This window comes from Parasteatoda tepidariorum, chromosome 2 (assembly GCF_043381705.1).
Source record: "Parasteatoda tepidariorum isolate YZ-2023 chromosome 2, CAS_Ptep_4.0, whole genome shotgun sequence".
NCBI lineage: Eukaryota > Metazoa > Arthropoda > Arachnida > Araneae > Theridiidae > Parasteatoda > Parasteatoda tepidariorum.
This window is the reverse complement of record NC_092205.1, coordinates 33,096,827-33,120,284: the sequence shown is the minus strand read 5'-3', so window position 1 is coordinate 33,120,284 and position 23,458 is coordinate 33,096,827. Positions and strand designations below refer to the sequence as shown.

Sequence of the window (23,458 nt, the reverse complement as noted above, 5' to 3'; positions counted from 1 at the left end):
AAAGTTCATGGAATCCAATTATTTTTGAAAAACAATGATTCTTATATTTCACTTAAAGGTCCTGTATTCTAGGTTTTAAGTATCACCTAAGTAGTCTAGATTCCGATTCTAATGAACTAATTTGTTTTTTAAAAAAAGGTAGTACAAAACTTAGGGCAAAACTACACAAAATTTTCCCAACTAAGCATTTATCATTGTATAAGAAGAAACTGCCTGTTTGTTGCAGCTAAATGTTTGAGGACTAGAGTTCAAAGGATTAAATTTATAATTTTTTTTATGACTTCTTATTTTCTAAATGTTTCTTTTTATACCTATTTGTTTCAGAAAAATTTTCCTGATGTTGTAGTATTTGAATTACACTTAAATAAATTATGATAACAATTATTTTTTTTTCTGAATGTAATTTAAGTATTGTTCCTAAAAAAACCTTTATATGTTTAAAAATGTGGAGGGAAAAAATGCAAAATTACTTGTATATAACGCATTTAAAAATAGTTTTTGAGAGGAACAAATTGATACATAATTATTCATGTCTCTCATTGTTTATGATGCATCGATATTTCATGATTAATAGATATCCAACTTTATTACTGGCAGGGGGTTTAAAAAATTGTTTTATGCTACTGTATGTACAGTAATAATTTATTTGTGAAAATTTGTTAACATCAAAACACAATTTGGGTTAAAAACTTATTTTACAGCAATAATTTGCATAGGTTGTACAGAATTTGGAAGTTAATTTTACTATTTTTTATTTGATAAAGTAAATCTTTATCTCTTAACTTTTTTAAATATCAGGAAAAAAAAGTAATTCTTGGAGATAAGGGCTTGCTAATAATAAATAACTGTAGTATAAGACAAATAAAGTACTATATCAATGGCTTATATATCATACACTAATAGAGTTTAAAAATCTATATAATTCAATTCTAAACACTGTAAATAATGAAAATCATGGTAAAAAAATGTCTGTAACTGAGCTAATGTTTAACAGGCTTAAAAAAAAAATTATATTTGCTAAACCATTATTTAGTAAATCAAAATTTAGAAATTTGTTAGTCCTATTGTTATTGATAATTTCAATTTTTTTCTATAATAAGAAATAATCATGTGTATATTTTCTAGTATTTGTATTTAAAAATTGTTTTTAACTCTTTTAATATTATTAATCTGATTAGTAAAAAAGTTTGATAAGTGAAATGACCTATATAATCTAAAGCCTCATGTTTGAAGGTTTACATTATAAGATTTTCTACTGTATAACAGTTGTCATGATAGTACATAACAATTGAAAGTAAAAATATTTTCTTGCATTAATATATAATACAAAATAAAGACAAGCAGATTAGNTATTTACTAGATATGTTTCTTTTTATATTTGTTTCAAAAAAATTTTCCTGGTGTTGTAGTATTTGAATTACACTTAAATAAATTATTATAACAATTATTTTTTTTCTTAATGTAATTTAAGTATTGTTCCTAAAAAAACCTTTATATGTTTAAAAACGTGGTGAGAAAAAATGCAAAATTACTTGTATATAATGCATTTAAAAATAGTTTTTGGGAGGAATAAATTGATACATAATTATTCATATCTCACATTGTTTATGATGCATCGATATTTTATGATTAATAGATATCCAACTTCATTACTGTCATATAAGGTGTATACAGGGGGTTTAAAAAATTGTTTTATACTCCTGTATGTACAGTAATATTTTATTTGTGAACATCAAAACACAATTTGGCTCGCAAACTATTTTACTGTAATAATTTGCATAGGTTGTACAGAATTTGGAAGTTAATTTTACTATTTTTTATTTGATAAAGTAAATAAGCTTTATCTCTTACCTTTTTTAAATATCAGAAGAAGAAAAAGATTTAAAGTAATTCTTGGAGATAAGGGCTTGCTAATAATAGCTGTAATAAAGGACAAATAAAGTACTATATCAATGGCTTGTATATCATACACTAATAGAGTTTAAAGATCTATATTATTCAATTCTAAACACTGTAAATAATGAAAATCATGCTAAAAAAAATTTCTTAACTGAGCAAACACTTTAACAGGCTTCAAAAAAAAAAATTATTTGGTGCACATTATTAAGTAAATCAAAATTGTAAAATTTGTTAGTCCTAATTCTATTGATAATTTAAATTTTTTTCAATAATAAGAAATAATCATGTGCATATTTTTTAGTATTTGTATTTAAAAATTATTTTTAACTCTTTTAATATTAATCTAATTAGTAAATAAGTTTGATAAGGGAAATGACCTATATAATCTAAAGCCTCATGTTTGAAGGTTTACATTATAAGATTTTCTACTGTATAACAACTGTCATGATAGTACATAACAATCGAAGGTAAAAATATTTTCTTGCATTGGTATACAATACAAAATAAAGACAAGCAGATTAGGCTTAGGGCTCACAAATTTCAAAAAAGCTCATAAATATTAACTAAGAATAGTTCTAGGTAATGTAAATTTAATTAACCTGAAAAAATTATTAAATGTAATCAGTCAGAAAATACAGCCATCGTCAATAAAACTTAAACATAAATGAAACTCAAAGAAACTTATTGATATTTTTTTTTTTTTTTTTGCATTTGTTATTTCTTATTTGTTATTAAAATGTAACCAAATTTTAAATTAATAAAAAATGTCTGTTTAATACATTTTTGAAATAATTGCAGGAAGTTACTTAATGCAAGGCAAACATTAGCTAAACTAAATTAATAGAACTTCAATTTTATTATTTCTTTCTTTAAAATCATTTTTACTCAATCAATTTTACCAAATTCTGTATGAAACTTTTCAATTGCAGATTTGCAAATGGATGGAAGTTGCGGCGGTGAAGGTTCTGGATCAGGACAAATAGCACAAGGTGGAGCTGCTAATACATAGCCTCTAAGTGTAGTTTTCTTTTTAAATTGAACTTAAATGTAAAAAAGAAAAAAAAGCTCATGAAGACAGTGACTCAACCATGTGATTGTTTCACGTCATTGAATCACTAGTCGCTGTTGATTCAGTTACAGATAGATGAGTGTTTATTACATGTAACTGGAATGGAGAACTTATTTTATGAGATGTTTTAAAAATTCTTGAATGTTGTAAATTCGAGAAAGTGTTAAAACTACTTAAAACTTTTCATCATTCGATTGGATGTCTATGGTGTCTGTGTACATCTAGGTATCAATATGTATCACTTTGTTTCGGCTGTCAAATGTGGATGTTTTTCTGTTTGAGATTTATGGAGATCTCTTTTGCAATTATGTGTTGTGATATTTTAAGTTTTTTTTTTTTCATAGATTTTAAGTTATTGTAGCTTTTTACTGAATGACTTCATTTTTTTAGAAAGGACTTTTTACGTGTTTTTAAAATAATAAACTATAACTAGCAAACCAAAATGCTTGTCTTGTTATTTTTATAAAATGTATAAAGAGGTATTTATTGACTACTTACAATTACTTTTGTCCATTCCATTATTACTAAAACGAAGTATTTAACCTTCTGGACCTGGCTGGTACAATATGAAAAGTTACAGTAAAAAGCACCGTCACTCAGGGTTATTGTACTTTTTACCGGAAATTGTTACGGAATTAAAAATTTAACAAACTGGAATATCAGGGTACAACTGTTGTACCAGCCGTCGCCAAAAGGTTACACATCAACAAACTACAGTTAGCAAATAGTTCTTTTGAAAAGACAGTCTGAACAGTAATTTAAAAAAAAATTATTCGAGTGCCAAGTCCTTTTGTTAAATGCTCATCTCAAACTATGCCTGTTCCCTTCATAATTCATCCACAGTGGAACTATAATGGTTCTACATTGTCCATTTTGTACAGTGTCCCTCCCGCTTCCTGTTTTATTTTCTTCTGCTGTGTGAAAATCACTTGTACCGTTAGCATTAAATTTTCCCAGATTTCCTATTACCCTTTTAAAGATAATCCAGTCTTACCTAACAGATTAAAATCATTTTTTTTTTCTCTACAAAGCTCACACAAACTTTTCTTTTTCAAAAAAAATTTTGCTTGAAGATATTCTGAAATCCTTTTTTATTCTATTCTACCTTTTTGTCTGTTAGAAGGGATTTTTCCCTTGAATCAAAACCAGGAAGTGATGGGATGGACTAAGCACAAGAAGGATGCTTAAAGAAAGCATGAGAGCTAAACTTATAAAATTTGCGAGTGGAAACTCTACCAGCAAACTTGAAACTTCTGAATCTTGGAAAAACCCATTCATTTAAAACGTTACACTGAACAACGGGTGTGGTAATCATTTCTTTTTCTTTATTTCGTTAACCAACAAGATTTTTCTAAAAGATAAATGCTCTAGAAGCTGTAAATTGATTTATGTAGCGTTAAATAGTGATGACTAAAATATATTACACATGGGTTTAACAATCAAATTTTTTGGGATCCAACTTGAACAGCCCTTTGGAATAAAATTGTGTGGTTGAAGAAGTCTGACATGTACATTGACTTCAACACATAACATTACTTTCCAATTCCTTCGATATCTGATTTAATACCTGCTCCCGATGAAAACTGTGAAGATCAATAAAAAATATCTGAGGATTTAAGTACAACTTAGAGTTTCAAAGCATAAAAATTTTAACAATATTTATTTTCAAATGAAAAGCAAGTACTGAGAGGGATATTATTGAAATTATATCTAAAAATAAAGAACAAGTAAAAATTTTACATTTTTTCTAATAGTTCAAATTGTAAATGACAATTTTTGAAAAAAAATTTATTCCAATTTTACGTTTTCCTGCCTCCTGCATTTTTTAATTAATACGTCCAAAAGAAAAAGTAAAATAGGGATTCCACTGTATAATCTTTTTTTCATAAATGCAGGCATATAAGTCTGTGCATACAATTACACAAGCTTGTGAATTAAATGCATGCCGATAATTTCACAAGCACATTTGAGCAATGTCTGATATAAAAATTTCAAAGCTGATTTATGAAAATGTCACTTATGAATTAATTAATGAAATTAGTAAAAGTCTTTATTACAAATTAATATTTTATAATTCTTTGATGTGATGTAGAAAAGACAAAAAAATTAATCCATTATGTTATTTTAGTAAAAATTTTATCAAATGTTAATAGAACATTATATTAACAGAACATTTTTTTTAAGTTTATTAAATTATTTATTTATTATTTCCAGTGAGAGAAAATCAGAAATTTTAAATGGTTATTAAGTATTTAAATATTATTAAGTGAGGAATTAAACATCCAAATTATTAAATATTTACGAGACAACAATTTTCTAATGAATTAGTGAAAAACTTTTTTGTATTTCATAATTTATTATGTAATAATGTATAACGATTGTAAAATTTGGCAAACAAGTTTTTCAGTGCTAACTTCTTCCAACCCACACAATCTGGAAACTCTTAACAAATAATTTCTATCTTGAAAAAAAGAAAAATGTTTGAAAAGAGGCTGAATATTAGCGGCGAAAAATTACTGAAATAGAAATAGGGTCATTACAATTACATTAGAATGTTTTGCATATTTGGTAAAAAAAATTTAAATTTCAATATCTAAAAGAGAGAAACTGAAATAACAAGGTAAGGGACAGAAATATTCTGTTAAAATTAGACAAAAGTGAAAAAAGATGTTTTAATCCAGAATAAAAAACAATGAATGCAAATTTAGTATGATAAATGTTTTTAATCAACTAAAGAATGTAAGAAATGGGCATGAATAAAATACAATTATTTTCAAATTTAGTCCTTAGATTTTTTATGCTTGTGTGACTTTTTGTGCTTATGACGCTCTCTTGATCTGCTCCTACTACGTTTGTGTTTATGCTTATGCTTTTTGGGAGTCCTGCTTCTGGATCTTGATCGAGAATCACGACCATGTCTTCTGTCATACCCATGCCGTCGAGGAATTTGATCCTTGGTCCCATTTTCAGAATACTTAGGCTCAGGTCTTTCCATCTCACTGAGGATAAAAAATAACTTAAATAAAAATAGCTCTAAATCAGTGTAAAAAATATGTTTTGATGTGGTTAAATGGGGACAATATTATTATTTTTTAGATATGGTATAAATTTAGAAGTTCCTACTATAGCCTATGTTGCATAAGGGATCTCTGAATTCGCCATTATCTCACCATTCTGACAGAAATTTCATTCACTCCATGATGATTAATATAAGTTGAATAAAGATAACTTTCCATAAACGTGCTTATAGCTCACAAATCTAATTTTAATATTAACTTTTTAGACTAATAATATCAAAGTTAAAATTACCATTTTGACATTTCTTTACAAACATTTTTAAGAAAAAGGTCTTCGCTAATCATCTCACAAGAATGTGGTAAAAAGAAATAGTGCTATTGGATAATCAGCTAGTAAAGTCATATGGCTGATAATAAAAAAAAATTGTTACACTTTTCAAGAACTTTTAAAATAATGTGCAACTATTGCTCTTAAAGTTTTGCGTATTAAAGATGCTACGATTATTTTTTACAAATCAAAATACAATCCAAGTTGGCCCTATACCTTCAAAAAGAAGTTGAACAATAAATGACTAACATGACCAAAATATTATAAATCGAAATTTATAAACTTATATGTATGGTAGATCTTTGCAAATTTCTGTGAGACATAGAATTTTTTTTTATCATGCATTGATACAACACCTACAACTATAATAAAGCTTATTTATATGAAAAAAGGTTATTCCCTATTACTGTGTTCTGTTAATAAGAATGCTCTGCGGTTACTCCATCAATTTTTACTATTGCTTAACACTTCCTTGTTAATAATACTTCTAATTTAACAATATTAAACTCTGATTAATATTTAAAATAAATGTGTGAATGTAGACAATATGTTGTTGTCACCATTTTATAACTGATTAATAATGGGTACATTAATATGCAATCTAAAAAGATGTCAGAGAATATAAAAATGTACTTTGCACAAACCTGACCACTACACATAAAAAGTTTAAGATTTTTAGAACCCTGATTTATTTTGATCTTGTTTAACTTTAGCAAAATATCATTATATAACAACTTTAAAAGAGACTTAATCTTTTTATTGCATATCATTTAACAACTCTGCCAAAACTGAACTGAAATCCTTGAAGTGACCCAATTACTTGATGTTTCAACCTACTAAATTTTAATATATAACAAACCTTATTGACTATAAAAAAAATTTATACATGTAGCTTAAGTTTGAATTAGAGCAAGGCATTAAATCAAAACGTAAATTATAAAACAAAGATACCTTAAAGTGTAAAACTATAAAAAAGATACTAAGCAAACATTTAAAAAACTTAAGATAGAATTTTTCAATTAAATATGATGAAATTAAATACAAGGTTTTTCTGTCTATAAGCTAAACCACTTACTTTTCAGCACTTTCTTGTGTTTTAGTGTCAGTAATTTTTTCTATCACTTCCTTCAATTCCTAAGTCATAAAAAAATTTCAGTACATATATTTTACATGTGAACAAACATCTTTAAAATAATCATTAAAATATAATTTCACATAAATAACTCAAACAAAAGTCTCCAAAAACTAGAAAATATAATCATATTTTTAAAACAATTTTAATAATATTAAATTTATAAATAAAACGTGTTATTTTCTTTTCTTAAGTCACATAATTTCAGATTGTTTTTAAAATCATAGCTACTAGAAATCTGGGCTATGCTATATTAAAAAGAATCCTTTTTACAAATATGATAATGTCGTCATCATATATGGCTATGTAGTTTTATTTAAAAAATGTGAATTTGTTTAAATGCCCTAAAGTCAATTTAATTTTAAACATCAAAATTTGTAAATAATATCCAAATAAAGCCTTTTCCTTTCAATATAGCACACAATAAACAATATAGTTAGCAAAAAAAAATAATTTCTTACCTTTTTAATTTACATAAAACTAAAGTGCTTTTGACATTACAATTTTTTGGACCTCATGGAAAACCTTTGTTAGCATAAAAATAATGATTTTCTTAAGCAAAGTGCTTTCAAAAAAGAAATATGAAAACGTTAAAAAATTAACTTAAAATTTTTAAATTGAGAAAAAGTTATTTTGTAATAACAAACTAGCATAGCCAACATACAAATAAGCATAGCTAAAAAAGTGCTGTAACGCTAACATTATTGATTAAGTTATCTTAATTATATAATAAATTATCTTTAAGGTAAGTTTTTTCAAAAATAAAAATTCCAGAGGGTTCTCTTGTATAAAAATAAAAATATCCTAGACTAAAAACTCTTCTTTGAAGCATAAATAAATGGTAAGAAAAATATTTTTAAATATATAATTTTGAAAATATGATCGTTACAATAAATGGGTCACAATAGCAAAAAGCCTATTAACTATTAGATCAAAAGTTAATTACAAAGTAACAGGTAGCAGTAGCCACTCAGTAAAGAGAGATCCATTATTCAGTAATTTATCAAAAATTGATTGTCACAATGATTTATCGAAATGATTTATCGAAAATCAAATTTATCTAAAGAACAAAAAATATTGTCAAGTTTGAAATAATTTAGTGAAACAGAGCATTACAATCTAACTGTGAACGTTTAACAAAATTTAAATTTTTTGCTAAAGTGTACTAATTAAAGAAAGAATACAGAAGTTTTTAGAATTCAATTTCCACTCTTTAATGCCGACATGAAAAAAAAAGTTAAAAGCTAAACTCATTAAGAATAGGATTAATAATAATATAAAATTTAAACAAAATTTAAAAGCTAGAAAATAAATAATGGCATGCTAACAGATTAAGTTTAATACTCTTATATTTTTACCAAAATATATGTAAAGGATGAAATTCAACATTTATTCATTGTCTTTGAAAATGTTAAAGTATTAAAAAGCACACTATCTATGAAAATTTGACAAAAATCAAGAGTTTCTTTGACAAATGAATAGTTTGTCTTTGGTTAAATATGCACTGCAATGCTTAAATGAATCATCTCTTTAGTCAGACTCCCGGAACAAACTCGTAACCCCTAGCTTTCATATTTAACCAGCAGCATTGTACAAAAGCCAACTAAACAACAGAGGGGTTCCTCATGTGCGTGTTACATCAAATTAATGCAGCTGTGATGCTAGAAGATAAAAGTTAAAATAAACAAATATTAAATGCTTTAAAACTAAAGAATTCATACTTCAGTGTAGGATTTCTTAGTTATATGAACATTCTTAGCTCGATAAGATTGGCGCCTACGCTTGTAATCCCTCTGTTCAGCAAGAATTTCTAGATGTGTCTTTACCTTGTCCCCTAAAATAAACAATTTCACTTTTCAAAAGAGTATGAGTTTTCTGTCATAAAATAAAATAAATTGGTATTAGATTTAGAGGTATTTTGAAACACTAGAACTGCTAATTAAATGCCAAATTTTATGACAAAAAGAATAAAAAAACTGTTTTAAAAAATTATATACTGAAAATAACTATGTATCATTACATACCCTGGTCATTTTTTGTTTCAAAGTCAAACATTAAATCTTCTAATGGAACATTTGTAGGCTGTTTCACTAATTTGCCTTCTTCAACAATGTGATCATATATAGCTAATCTTTGCTCAGGATTTGATTCTGTAGTCCATCGGTCAATTGTCTTAGGACTGCTGAGATTCTCAAAGTTTTCTACAAAAAAAAAAGTGTGCGCATGAGAAAAACAACTTGAATTTTCAGTTATATTATAATTTATTTGTTATTAAAAGAAAAACATGCAATCCAATTTTTTTCAAACATATTAAATAATAAGATAATTTAAAAACTTTACAAGATATTTTTATCATTAAATATCTAATTTATTATAAACTTTAAACAAACGGAACATCTTTATTTACACTTTATATGGCATATTCAATGACAAACCCAAGAAGAGCTTATTAATAAAGCTTTACGTTTTTTGACCACTTTCACTAAATTACATAAACTTAATACAAAACAAGATTTAAGCTATTCTTTTTTTAGCCCATGATACTTAAACTGAGTTTTAAAAGTTTATGCCACAATTACGGATACAGCATTTTAAAAAACTTAGACATAAATGAGGCATAAAAGTAAATTTTATCAATTAAATTTTCAAAATATGGATAGTTAGAAATAAAATATGGATAGTTAGAAATTTTGTAAATAAATTATAAATACAAAACAATTAGGAATTGGATTACTAATAATCAAATATAAATTGTTCGCTTAATTTATAGCTAAATCTAATATTTGGTATTCAATTTCTTTATAGAATAACAAGCATAAATAAATACAGGGCAAAAAATACAGCTATGTTCCAACATGAATATATAATCAGAATCATGATCTCATAAATTAGCATTTTAATTTGCAATGAAAATTAATAACAGCATGATAATAAAAGACTATTATAGTTCTTAGTAACATTATTTCAAATCTTGGATGTTCAGAATTCTGGAAAATATTCAAGTTATGAAAAAAATTCAAAAAGTTATGAATTAAAACATTTAAAAACTCTAAAACTGTTGAAAACATTATATAATAGCAGCCAAATGTAGAAATCATGAAACATAGTAACAGATGTTGCAGATTATTATGTATTTCTCCATTTTGTTAAAATAAAATAAAAAATCAGGAGTGGTAAATATTTCTTTATCATGATTCACATTCCTAATCATTCAAATTGTTTTTTTAGTCTGTGATTTCTAAACTATATATAAATTTTAAATTGCATATTTCTTTGTGTGTATACTTTATATTCACCTTCTATTTAGAGCAAATGTTGTGCACAGTTAAAGATGAATTTTAAATTTAAATACTTCTTTGCGTGGACATTTTATATTCACCTGTTATTAAGAGCAAATTGTGTGCCTTCAATGACATTTTATCAAACTTAGCTTCGAAGAAAAACTACTTAGTCTGGTTACTATGACAATTCAGCAAAACAATAAGAAACACTGGTTTAATTAATATTGTCTCCTTATGCCATAATGACATTTAAATGTATATGAAAATTAAAACATTTATGATATGAATTGAAGAAGTGGATTAAATATTAAACTGAATGGCAGAAGACCTTGAATAAGAAATACTGTGCCAAACAAAAATGATCAATGATAACAAAATAGGGAAACTGCTTTTTTTTTTTTTTTTAAATAAGTGAAATAAAAAAAAGTCTGACACCCAAAGAATAACAGTATATGGATTAAAGATTACAGGTGCCCAAAATCATAAAACTTGCATTGGCATAAAAACAGGGCAGACACACAGAGGAGTGTCTGCCTTTGATATTTAAAAATAGCATAACCATTTGACACTTACCAAAAAACTTCATTCAATTATTTACCATTTTGATTTGAATAAAATATAAATATCCTTAAATTACGCTGCAGTCTACAAAATCAACTTGAGAAGTGCCATTTTCAAGTTCCTTTAGCGAGACAATAGGGAAATAAAACATTTTTATTGATTTCCAGTGTTTTTAAAATTTTAAATAAAAAGGATTAATGATTTTGTTTTAAAAGTGTGGGTTTTTAGAAAGCTTCCTGAATCAGCCACAAAGAGCTCCTAAATTTTTTAATAAATTTAGAAATTTAAGAGGATTGCGTACCTTTTTGTGTTCTATTCTTATTGCTAAATCTATCGGGAAAAGGCAAATTTTAAGACACAATATCTGATAAAATTGTAAATAATTTTTAATCTTCTATTTTTTTAATATAGTTAAATTTTTTAATATAAAATTTAAATAATAATTTATGAAATTTTAATTCTGCTGAAATAACATTAAACCAAGTTTTATATTAAAATAAACATGATGTACTATTTCTTAACAATTTACTCTTTAATAAGAAAATACAGTTCATGTTAATTAGTCAAATAAATTTCGGGCACATAAAAATAAAAAGCTTTATAACATTCAAAATGAAAAAGGATATATTAATTTATATAGAGGATACAAAATCATATTTCCACGATTTAGTCATCAGTGAAACATACCTGGACACTGAAACAAGAAGAGAATAGAATTCACTTTCAAATTTTAGACTGAAAACCCAATATTGCAAAAATGATTACTTGTTTTAAATATAAGGTGTAAGCAAGTAAATTTTACAACTTTGACATGCATAAAATAAAAAAGCTAAACAAAATTACTTTCTCAAACAGCACATGCATTTTTAGATGTATGAAGTTTTTGTAATTCTTTCTTCATTTTTTTAAATAACCTATTTATTTTCATTTGTTGTTTTATGTTTTTTATGTATAGCTTTATATTATTGCATGTGTTATTTGAGGCAGAAATAAAACTTCAAGCATGGCTATTACAAAGACATTTAATATAGCTATATAATTTGTTTTAGATATTGTTGAAGGTCAAAATTGTTAAATTAGTTCTTATACAACCTGTACAACAAAATTTTAAAGCAAACGTAAAAAATAATTTTGTGAGAGGATATAAAGAGGAAACTTAAATTGCAAAATTGTTGTTGCTGTACTTAACAATAAATAACCAAATAATTGCTTAAAAAATACATTCAACAATTCAAGCTTTTACTGGCTAATGTTAGGGAAATGGAGAATAAAAAATTTAAATCAATAAAATAACCTTTATAACAGTGAATTAATAGGAATATAACTTTTTTCATCCTGAATCTTATTTGTATAATAAAAAATATGACTAATAATACAATATAAATAAATATAAAATAAATTTTGAAAAGAGAATAGACAACATCCAAATAAAAAATTAATATTTATTCTTTGTTTTTTAATGCATGAACATGTAGTTCAATGAATTAACATTTAAAGAATGTATTTCACCTTGTCTCACCTTATTGCGGGGGTGGCGAACCTTTATTCACCAACGTGTCATTTTCTCTAAAAAATTGTTTAATGAGGTCATAGACGTGCCATCAAATAATTTTGACGGCAATTTTGAAAATAATAATACTAAATACTATCAACTCAAAACTCTTTATTTACATTGAAAAAAAAAATACATTTTGCAATGTCGCAGTTATACACGTAATTCAACTTAAAGTAACATCAGTGTAACTTCTGTTGTAGCAGATTCTGTTGTCCTAATATAAGTTGTTGTCCTAATATGACCAATAACTTATATTAGGTTGTAAAATATTAGTTTAAGCAGGACTGTTGATTTTTTTTTTGCTAGTTATTTACTGTTAGCATGTTTTTTACAGTTATTAATTTTTAATTTTTTTATTAATAATTGTTTATTATTTTGTTTGTTTTTTGTGAATTTGTATTTAATTGTTACATATGCTTCACAGCGTAATAACATTTGTGTAATAACAATTAATAGTGTAACAACAATTGTGATCGGTGGAGTGCTCAAAATATTGTGCCGTGTGCCATAAATGGCACGCGTGTCATTGGCTCGCCATCCCTGCCTTATTGTATTTCACCTTATTCAAGAGAGTTATTTCATTACTAATCAAGCAATTATTATTTATCAAATTTATACAAAAATATTACTACTATTAACCAAGGTACAAAAACATGCAACCAATTTACACCTTGCTAATTTTTTATTGGATGAAAACAAAAGTATACATACGTTTATCATATGTTATCAGTCCTTTACTCATCAAGACACTAAGTTGTTTATTTTTATCTGCAAAAAAAAAGTAAAGCTAATGTTATTATATATATAGATGTTCTGTAATCACCGCCTAATACATATAATTTCAAATCCTTGTCAATTTTTTAAGAAAATGAAGTAAAAAAAGTACGCACACAAGGGGTTACAAATTATTATTTAAGAAAGAAAAAATGCTGCCAAAATATGTCAATTTGCGATTGGGAAAGGGAATTTCTTAGATTTCTATAGCTTTTTTCTTTTTCCATAGTTAAATATTAATTTGTGGCCCCTAATATGCAGAAACTTTTATAACTTTTTACATGTAACTTTTTTTACAGAAAGGATATCAAAAGTACATAAGTATGGACAGTCGTTATAAAAACACCCTGTATATATATATATTTACTTTCTAATTTTCTAGTAAATTATTTCCTTTATACAACATAAAATTTCTCAACTGTAATAATAACTAAGACTTGGTTCTGCAAACTGCTTTAAGTCTGGAAAGGAAATTAGTTTAATATTTTCTGTAGCTAACTGCCTGGAGCTAACTCTTTATCTATTTATTTACAAATTGAGATAAATTTGCTTGGAAAGAGAATGAATTTCCACCACAGCCAGTTTTCAGCCAGTGGGAAGTCATGGAGGTTAAGGTAGGTTGGGGGTTAGAATGGCAGAGTTCCGATAAAGGGAGACAGACATTCCAATTTTTTAAAGACCCGAAATTAAATAGACTACAAGCAAATTTCTATCTCAATCAATTTTTAACAGGCCACGGAGTGTTTGGAGAACACCAATATAATTTATTCCACAAAACTCTAGAATGTAATTACTGGGGTGAATACCAATCTGTCGATCACTTGTTAATGACTTGTTCTCAATTCCAGACACTCCGGGGCAATCACTTTAATAATATTAGTCAACATCAATGCCATGCTAACATGACTTGCAGAAATATCATAAAAAAGATTATTAAACAAACTTTACAGGATGTATTGGGGGATGGTCTTTAATGGTCTCGGAACCTGCTCGATCCAGCTTGGATGTCTCAATTTTTCTTATAGTTTTGTAACTTTTATTACGTTTTCTAAAAACTCTTCTATTTTTACTTGCTCCAATTTTATTGTAATTACTTTTGTACTACTTAATTGGTTTTAAAAGTACTGTTTTAACATGTTATACTATGTTGTTCTTTTGTAAATTTTACATGTTTATCTTTTAAATTGTTCCTTTAACTGACACTTTTAATATTTTGCTGTTTCAATGTTTTATCACTTTACATGATTTTTGCTGATCTGTGACGACAATGCTCATGGGCTGTTTGCCATGTCTGATATGTATTTTGTATTTTATGTTTGTACAATTATTTAGATTTTTTTTTATTTTAATAAACATTTACCTGTATGGCCTAAATAAGGTCGGGTCGGGGAAAATTTTCCATTGAGGTTAAGGTAAAGATCATAGAAAGGAGAAGAAATTTAGCTCTCTGAATACGTAACTAGCGGGCAGCTGTTCTGTACGATATGCTGTACCAGAAAAATAACTTACAGAGAGAACAAGATACTCAGCAGGGTATCATTTGAACTATTCAACACATTGTAGCGTATCTACCACTATAAAATTACAACTACAATTCACTAGTATATAAGACATGTTAACTCGACTCTATGTTGGGGTACCTTTTCATAGATGAAGGTTGACATGGTCTGTAACTACTCTCCCCACAACATAAACATAAAAAGCAAATTGACAGTCAGGATCTATAACACCTGAACGGGTTGTTGGTTGGGTGCACTGCATCCATCATTTTATAATTTAATTCTATTGCAAACCATGCAGGCAGATACAATTAACATGGATGATATTCTCAAAGCAATATCTTAATAAATGGTATAGTACTGTTAATAAATAATGCTAAAAAGTAGAAGCAGACTAACAATAAATAAAAAGAAAAGAATCCTACTCCTCCCCAAACCAAGCAGTGATTTGGGAGAAGTGGGTGTTCAAAGAAGAGCCTCTTATGAAGAGCTTAGTCCCAAATAGTAACTGTAATTGTAAGAACCAAGTCAAATGTAACTGGAAATCTCACTTTATTCTCTTTACAGATAAAAAATTTTTTAAATATAACAGTTACCATTTAGCGAATTTAAAAAAAAAAAAATCTTATTACACTAGCCTTTATCTTAATTTGTCAAAAATAAATCGAAATTCTCAGAATAAAATATAATTACTTTTAAAAAATCAATTCGCAAAATAGAATTATAATTTTTAAATAAAACATACTAATATACTAAACTAAATAACAATCTGTGGAAACCAATAAGAAAATCAAAATAAGAAATAAATTTACCAAGCACAAGCATTTGAAACTAAAATTAGTCTATGCAGCATTTAAATTTAATAAAGTCTTAACATTTAATGAAACAAATATTTGACCTTGAAAATAAAATTTTAAATAAATTTCATTTACTTCAGATTTGAAGTGAAAATAAGATTTATGTGCATGGAGAACTTGAACATGATGACTTCTTAATTTTTAACATTCTGACTAATATTGAATATCAGGCAATACATTTTACTTTTTGGTATTTCAAAATTATTACCAAATTGCAACAAAACTGAAGATTAATCACTTTTCTTTCTTTCTTTCCTTTTTTTTTTTTTTTTTTTNAACCCTTTTTTTTTTTTTTTTTTTGATAATTACTTAGGTTTTAGCAATTTTAAACAATTTTTTGAGACTTTTTACTTTGTTTTCATACATAAAAAAATCAGAGGAGGCATCAATACATTTCTCTTTTCCTCTTAATTCTTTTATTAGTCTTGTATTTAACATTCATTTATAACTTTAATAAAAATTGCATGTCGATTTTTTTCAATATAGGTACTTAAACACTATTAAATGCTCTATGTAAGGTTATGAGGAAAATGTTTCAGACTGAAATTTTTGCTTAATTGTAGGGGAATTTTTTTAATGTTTTTTAAAAGCATTTTTTCTATTTTCAAATGCAGTTTTAAACACATGACATTTAAAAAAGTCTAATAACTTTTCAGAAAAAAATTTGACTTTATTTATCAAGGCTGTATTATTTTCCTCATATCCGCAAATAAGGAAATTTAAATAATGTTTACAAAATCATACCAACAGATACAGACACAACTGATGGTGCATTTTGATAAAAGAAATCTGAATCAGGAAGCTGCTTGTCCTGTAAAAAAGAAACTATTATTGAAGATAGAGAAAAGTAACATTTGAATGAAATATTAAACTAAATCTCATGGGAAGAAAAAACTGAAAACTGTACTAAGTAGATAACATAAGAAACAATAAAAGGAACACAACAGTTTAATATAACTAAAATGCGAAAAAAATAAAAAGTAACTACTAAGGATTTGAGTAAAATAATGCTAAATTTTTGAAGCAAAAAAAAAAATCTTTGTTAATTACAAATGAGAAAATATAAATCATATTTTTGTGATTAATAGAATTTTTTAAATAGTTTATGAAATGCAATCCACTTCAAATGGTGAACTACAAGTTTTATAAATTGCATAATATAAACTATTTTCAAAATAATTTATATAACACAATTTTAACACTATATTTTAATACAGTTGAAAAATAATCAATTTTAAACAATTAAACTTGCATCATTAATCTTTCCTTCACTTTACTGATAAAAAACTATTCATAATAAACACAGGATGTCTGCTACATTTTAGATTTTCAAATTCATGACTTTCCATGACTGATTCCAAGAATTTTTCATGACTTAATGAAGTTACTATTTTCTCCGACAAAAGCACGACAATAAATTTAAAAAAGCATTATAATAGCATTAATTGAAATGATAAGTATAACCAAAACTGTTATACTTTGCATCTCCATATTTATAGATTTTAAATTTAAAAAACAAAGTAAAGAAAGAGTTAAAGCAATAAAATAGCTGAAAAGCAAATACAAAAGCAAATAATTTTCTTTTTTCTGCAGAATTATATTCTGAAGATACTTTTATTGTTCATCGGAAAGGAAAGAAATACCCCTGATTTTTCTGTTCTTATTTCGGAATAAAAAATAAACAAATAACAACGAAAATTCTGAAATCACAGAAGTTTAAAAGATAATTTGCTCTAGAAATGATGTTTTTTCTTTCATTTTTTGAAAGAACTCCATAATTTTAAAAGAACTTGATAAAAACATTTCATACTTTAATAAAATATGACTGCAAGTAGGGATTTTGTTACAAATTCAGATATTTGGAAAACCATGAAATGGGGGGATAAATTCTACTTTAAAAATTAGATTTTTTGGTGACCTAAATCCATGACTTTCCATGATTTGTTTAAAAAAATAGTTAAAATCATGACATTTTATGACAAATTTTGTTCAATTCTGAAATTCATGACTTTCCATGATTTCTCATGACTTTCCAGGTGAGCAGATATTCTGTAAACAGTATAAAACACTACTGGTAAAAAAATTAATATGGTGGAGGCTATATTGCTGATCCAGGAGACAAATGATAATTGTTTTATGGTGGTCTAAGTCAAGTTGTTTACAGATCCCGAAATAAGACCGCCATTAGTTTCAAGCCCTGAATAATCATGAAAATTAGCAACTTTAAAGAAAAATTATATGTTTATGATTAATAGCATAATAATAATTAATAGCATGTATTAAATGAAAAGATTTAACATAATTGTGGAATCTATTTTTATTTTTGTGTATCTGCTTAAACAATGATTAAAGATTGATATATTTTTAAGGTACTTTGAAGGAAAGATATTGGAAACGCATTTAATTTATGAGTAACTTAAATATGTGTTTAGCTTTATACATTATTTTTTGCTTCTTTAATGTCCTTAATTAATAGTTTTGAGTCTATTTTTAAGAAATGTGTTGCATACTGGTTACAAAATTTTTACTTGAAAGATAGCATTTGATATAGATCTGCCATTTTTTTATTATTACTATTATTATAAAATGTATGTTTTTTGTTGATAAAAAATAACTGTAACACAAGTAGACTTTGAATTTAACAGGTTGCAATATTTGAGTCTGTTTTCAGCATGTAACGAAAGCGTCACAAATAAGAAAAATGCCAAAACCAGTTAGTAAGAAAAAATTACAAAACATTGGTTACAAGTGCATAACAAATCAATTTCAATTTTAGAAAAACCCTCATATTCGAAATTTTTCTTTAGAATATTCAAATATTCTAAAGAAACATAACATGCTTAATAAACATGCTACTAAACATTTAATACTAAAACAAATAAGTGCATGCTTTCATAAACATGCTTAAATATAATTTGCTTTTTTTTTTCTCTCCTCCGTACCTATTTCTGTTGAAAATAAAATGCATTGCACTCATTTATATTATTTATTTTATAAATAAAGGAATTCTTTGCATTTTTTTTAAAAAAAATTAACCAAAAAACAGTAAAGTCTTATTGAGAAATTTTGCTTGGACCTCAGTGGTACTAGACATTAGACAGTTGCGCCTATCTTCCTTCTCACTTGAGCGTGGGTTTGAAGCATAGGTAATCTTAACTTTACTTCCATTTTACAAACATTCCGGTTTGCTCTAACATTTTTTACCTTTCATAAACAGAATAATGTTATCAGATACTTTTCAAATATTTTCTAGAAAGAGAAAAGAATGCCTTCATATGAAGAATTTTTTTAAATTTAGTATGTAACCATTTAATACTATAACAAATAAAAATTTTAAAAAGATTTTTTTTTAATCTTATTTATTCTTCCAGTAAAAAAAATATTTGAAAGAAAAAACATCATTTTAAAAAATTTATTTGTTTGAAAATTAATGCATGCTTACAAATTCATCTTCAACATATCCTTCCTTTAGCCAAGAACACTTCTCTCTGTGTTTGAATAGTGAAGATTTTGGTATCCAATGATTTGGATTATGAGGACATTGTACTTTCTCCTAAAATTTAAAAAATAAGTAATGCTTCTTATAAGAAGAAATCTGCATGAGGAAATATAATCCTAAATAATATACATATAATTTCATATATAAATAGTAATTTAATTGGCTCCACCAAATTAGGATATTTGAAGATATACAGCAACTCACGACACAAAAACATCAAGCAATACTGAATTCGTGGCACAAATCCGCAATCCTTGATGTTCTTATCATACACATAGTTTAATAGTCACATACAATTAAGAGCATAACAAATTAGTTGGAGAAAAAAAAAAGTCAAAAGGAATCTGTCATTCAAGTGGACAAAAAAACTAGATGAACATTCTTCCATACACATAAAAAAAAAAATCTTTTTCTTTTAAAGGAGGATAAAAACTTACAATTTAAATGCTATCATTATTTCAAATACTTAATATTTTCTTTAACTACTAGTTTCTTTCAATAAGTAATTTAACTCTATTTGAATTAGAACTAATAAATATATTTCAGAATGAATACTCATTTATTCTGAAATATATTTATTAGTCACATTTGTGAATCACTTGATTATTATAAGTTTTATAAATCCCTAGACTTTGATACATCAGCAGACAATCACTTTAAAAATAACACTGTAAAAATAACACTTCGAAAATGAATCTATTTTTAGAAAGCTTTCAAAGTACTAATAGTATATAAGTTTTAAGGGAAATAAATGTTTATTCTTTTGAAATTTTTATATCAATTTAACAATATAATAGCTTTTTATTTTGGCTTCTCTTACTAAAAAGATATCTATAATATAACTTTGAGACAGGGCAGATAAAGATTATATAATCTTCTGGCAGTTTTGCAACAGTGTAAATTTGGAAAAATGATTCTTCTCTGCTTATATTTTACTCCTGTCTGACAATATAGTAAAATTATACTCCATTACAAGTTAATAAAATTGTGGTATAGGATTTAAGTAATCATCCGTGACTACTTATAGTTTAGTTTTATTTCGCTATCAAATTATACAAATATGCTTCAAAACAATATAAAAATTTCTAAAAGTTAAACACGTCAGACAAAAATTCAATTCGTCCTGTTTTTTACGAAATATATCATAGAATTATTAAAAAAAGTTTATAGTTTCGTAGTCTTATTGGAATCAAGACTTGATGACATATTTCAATAAATAAGGAGAACATTTGTTCTTGANTATACAAATATGCTTTCAAAAGAATATAGAAGTTTTTAAAATTTAAGCACGTCAGACAGAAATTCAATTCATCCTACCTTTTACGAAATATATCATAGAATTATTAAAAAAAGTTTATAGTTTCGTAGTCTTATTGGAATCAAGACTTGATGACATGTTTCAATAAATAAGGAGAACATTTGTTCTTGAAAAAGAAAGAATTATATGAAGGGGCAAGAGCATTAGATCTGATTGGACCACTGAAAATAGTGTGTCTTATTTTGAGATGCTCTTAACAAATCAAATGTGAGATAAAGAATTTTTCATTTTCTTTCGCAGTTGAAGAAAATCGTCTGTAAGAAATAATTTTTATTATTCTTTCATTAGTTTCTTTGAATGCAAACAAAAAGATGTGTATTTCTTATGACTTCTTTTAGATATCATTTTTGATAATTTTTATTACTTTTTAATAGATTATTGAATAAGTTTTGTTTCCCTCATTTCACACGAATCAAGGAATCAAGCAAAAAGAAGGCTCTGTGGCATCATTTTAAGAGTTAGCAACACTGATATACATTCGAGCTGGGAGCTCAGCATCCATTTGATTGCACTTAGATGCAAACAGGTTCTCTCAATAGGGATAATGGTTTTTTTTTTTTAACTTGCAACAGGGTATAATCTAAAAGCAAATTTCTGTGTATAGGGAGCCTCCCAGAACCTAGGCAAGGTAAGATAAATTTCTATCTTAGTTTTCATAACTGCACTGGTAAGGAAGCTCTAGTAATTGAACATGGCAATCTCCATTTTGAATTTAAAACATACATTTTATAATGTCATTAAAGCATTAATATTCAATGTTTTTTTGATTGTTTTTTAATTTGTAAATTTTCTTTTTAGAATTAGATTTATTACTACAAATTGTTCATATCTCAGAGACTTTTCTTTACAGCACAATTAAAATTTCGAATTTTACCTCTTACTTTTTCTCAATTCTTCACAGTGAAAAAAGTGCACACAAACATGTTTAGAACTACAGTCAAAGCCATAGTGAACACGGCTTATAGTGAACGAAATGTTCGGTCCCGTGCCTTGCTATACACGTATAATGTTATTTTTTGTGGATATAGTGAACCAAAAAAGGCAGAAAGTTGGATAGAATGAACTTTTTTCTCTCTTCGACTGATTTTTTCCTTAATTTTTTTGTAATAATTTTGAAATCTCTAGTTCAAAATAAAGACATATACAGATTTTTAAAACCATCTATATTGGAGAATGTAGCAAAAATTATCTGAGAGTCGGGGTGTTTCCATTTCTGATGTTGAGCATTGCTCATCAGTTAAAAATTATTTTTTTTTTTTGTACACAAGACGAAGAGTAATGAAAAATAACAAATCTTTTGCTACTACATAACATTTTTCAGCCATTTATTTGAATAATGTGTAATAAAAGGGAGGAGTTTGGGAACCATTAGTTAAATTGCCTGCTTAACGGATATAGTTAACTCCCGATTATAGTGCACCAAAATTTCGGCCCCTTGAAGGTTCATTATAGCGGGGTTTGACTGTATTTTATGTTGCTCAAAACTTATTAAAAGATGTAAATACTCTGTACTTAGAGCATTTCTCTTTTCTTAGAGCATTCTTTTAAAAATTTTATTTAAATTTACTTTTCATTCAATTTTTTTGCTATTATTTTAGTCCAACAGCTTAAAAATATATGATTTACAAATATAACAAAACTTTAACTAGACACATCATAACTATTCAATTAAACTTGCTCTTTTTCGGAGAGATTTGCTTTTCCGCACCTACGCCAATAAAAATTCACAAATTTTGGCGACAAATTAGCAACAGCTTGCGAAAAACTAAAAGAATAAATCTCAGAAGAATATAAACCGTAGCCATCCTCAGGGAATTCTTGTAATTTTTGTTTTTTCAAATTCTAGCCAGTAAAAAAAAAATTTTTTTTTTGACACTTTGGCGATTATAGACACTGAAACATTCCCGGGATATGGTTAAGTGTGCATTTATAGTCCTAGAAATTCTATAGTAGATTCAGTTGTGAGTCTGAGTGGTAGCGCTTCGCACTCTCTTGTAACAGGTCCTGGTTGACTCAGAACCAAGCATGATTGGGAACTAAACATCTGGAGTTCCGCGCTCGGCTGACCACCCAATTTAAACATCTGTTTTTGCATCCCAGAGCCCAAAGTCAAGAAAACTGAGATGGGCACAGTAGCAATTTCGCTTACATGTCTTGTCGTGCCACTAAGTTTAATTTCAGTTTTATATTCAATTGCAAATTAGAGCTGGATGAAACCTGGATTACCTTAAGTTAAAACATCAATTAACTTTAAGAAATCGAGGTTTTTTATGCACAATTTATATATTTATTATATATAATTTATTATTATTATGCACAATTTATAGATTAATAATAATAAAAGAAAGTAAAATGAAAATATAATCAACAACTTCGGCTGTTAAAGATTCTTCGTCCCAATTTAAAGGTGTAATCACATTGCTTAGAATCTTGACTTTGTCAGCTATAAAATTTTCAAGATCTTTTATAACACTCTGCCTGTCATTAAACGTCATTTTTCGCACTTAAAATTAATTACATAAATCAACCTATTATTTTTGGTTATTTATAAAATTTTGTTTGTTCAGAATTTTTTGCAAGCGCCTTTAGCTACTTATTTCATTGCGATATTCAATCTGTTTAATAATACTTTTAAATAAATTTGTTAATTAACATTTATTGTGATTATT

General features: G+C 26.5%; 2 protein-coding genes across 8 annotated transcripts in view; one reads left to right on the top strand and one right to left on the bottom strand.

Annotated features, from left to right (window-relative positions):
* Nucleotides 1-3,411, top strand: part of LOC107436941 (cAMP-dependent protein kinase inhibitor gamma) — a 94,028-nt gene extending 90,617 nt beyond the window's left edge. For all 6 annotated transcript variants that reach the window (XM_071177437.1, XM_043049895.2, XM_071177438.1 and 3 more), the window contains one exon: nt 2,829-3,411. In XM_071177437.1, coding sequence (XP_071033538.1) covers nt 2,829-2,908 — 80 coding nt within the window. In that variant the 3' untranslated portion in view covers nt 2,909-3,411. The remainder of the gene's footprint in view (nt 1-2,828) is intronic.
* Nucleotides 3,412-5,671: 2,260 nt separating this feature from the next.
* LOC107436942 (U11/U12 small nuclear ribonucleoprotein 48 kDa protein) lies at nt 5,672-23,388 on the bottom strand. 2 transcript variants are annotated; one of them, XM_043049862.2, is made up of 8 exons: nt 23,159-23,388; nt 19,415-19,525; nt 16,717-16,783; nt 13,554-13,610; nt 9,470-9,646; nt 9,167-9,279; nt 7,389-7,447; nt 5,672-5,967 (listed from the first exon to the last, which is right to left on the bottom strand). In XM_043049862.2, the coding sequence occupies exons 1-8, from the start codon at nt 23,282-23,284 to the stop codon at nt 5,748-5,750; spliced, it is 930 nt and encodes a 309-aa protein (XP_042905796.1). In that variant the 5' UTR covers nt 23,285-23,388; the 3' UTR covers nt 5,672-5,747. The 2 variants fall into 2 exon arrangements, with proteins under 2 accessions (XP_042905796.1, XP_042905803.1); XM_043049869.2 differs by having other exon boundaries at nt 23,162-23,387.
* Nucleotides 23,389-23,458: the final 70 nt, after the last annotated feature.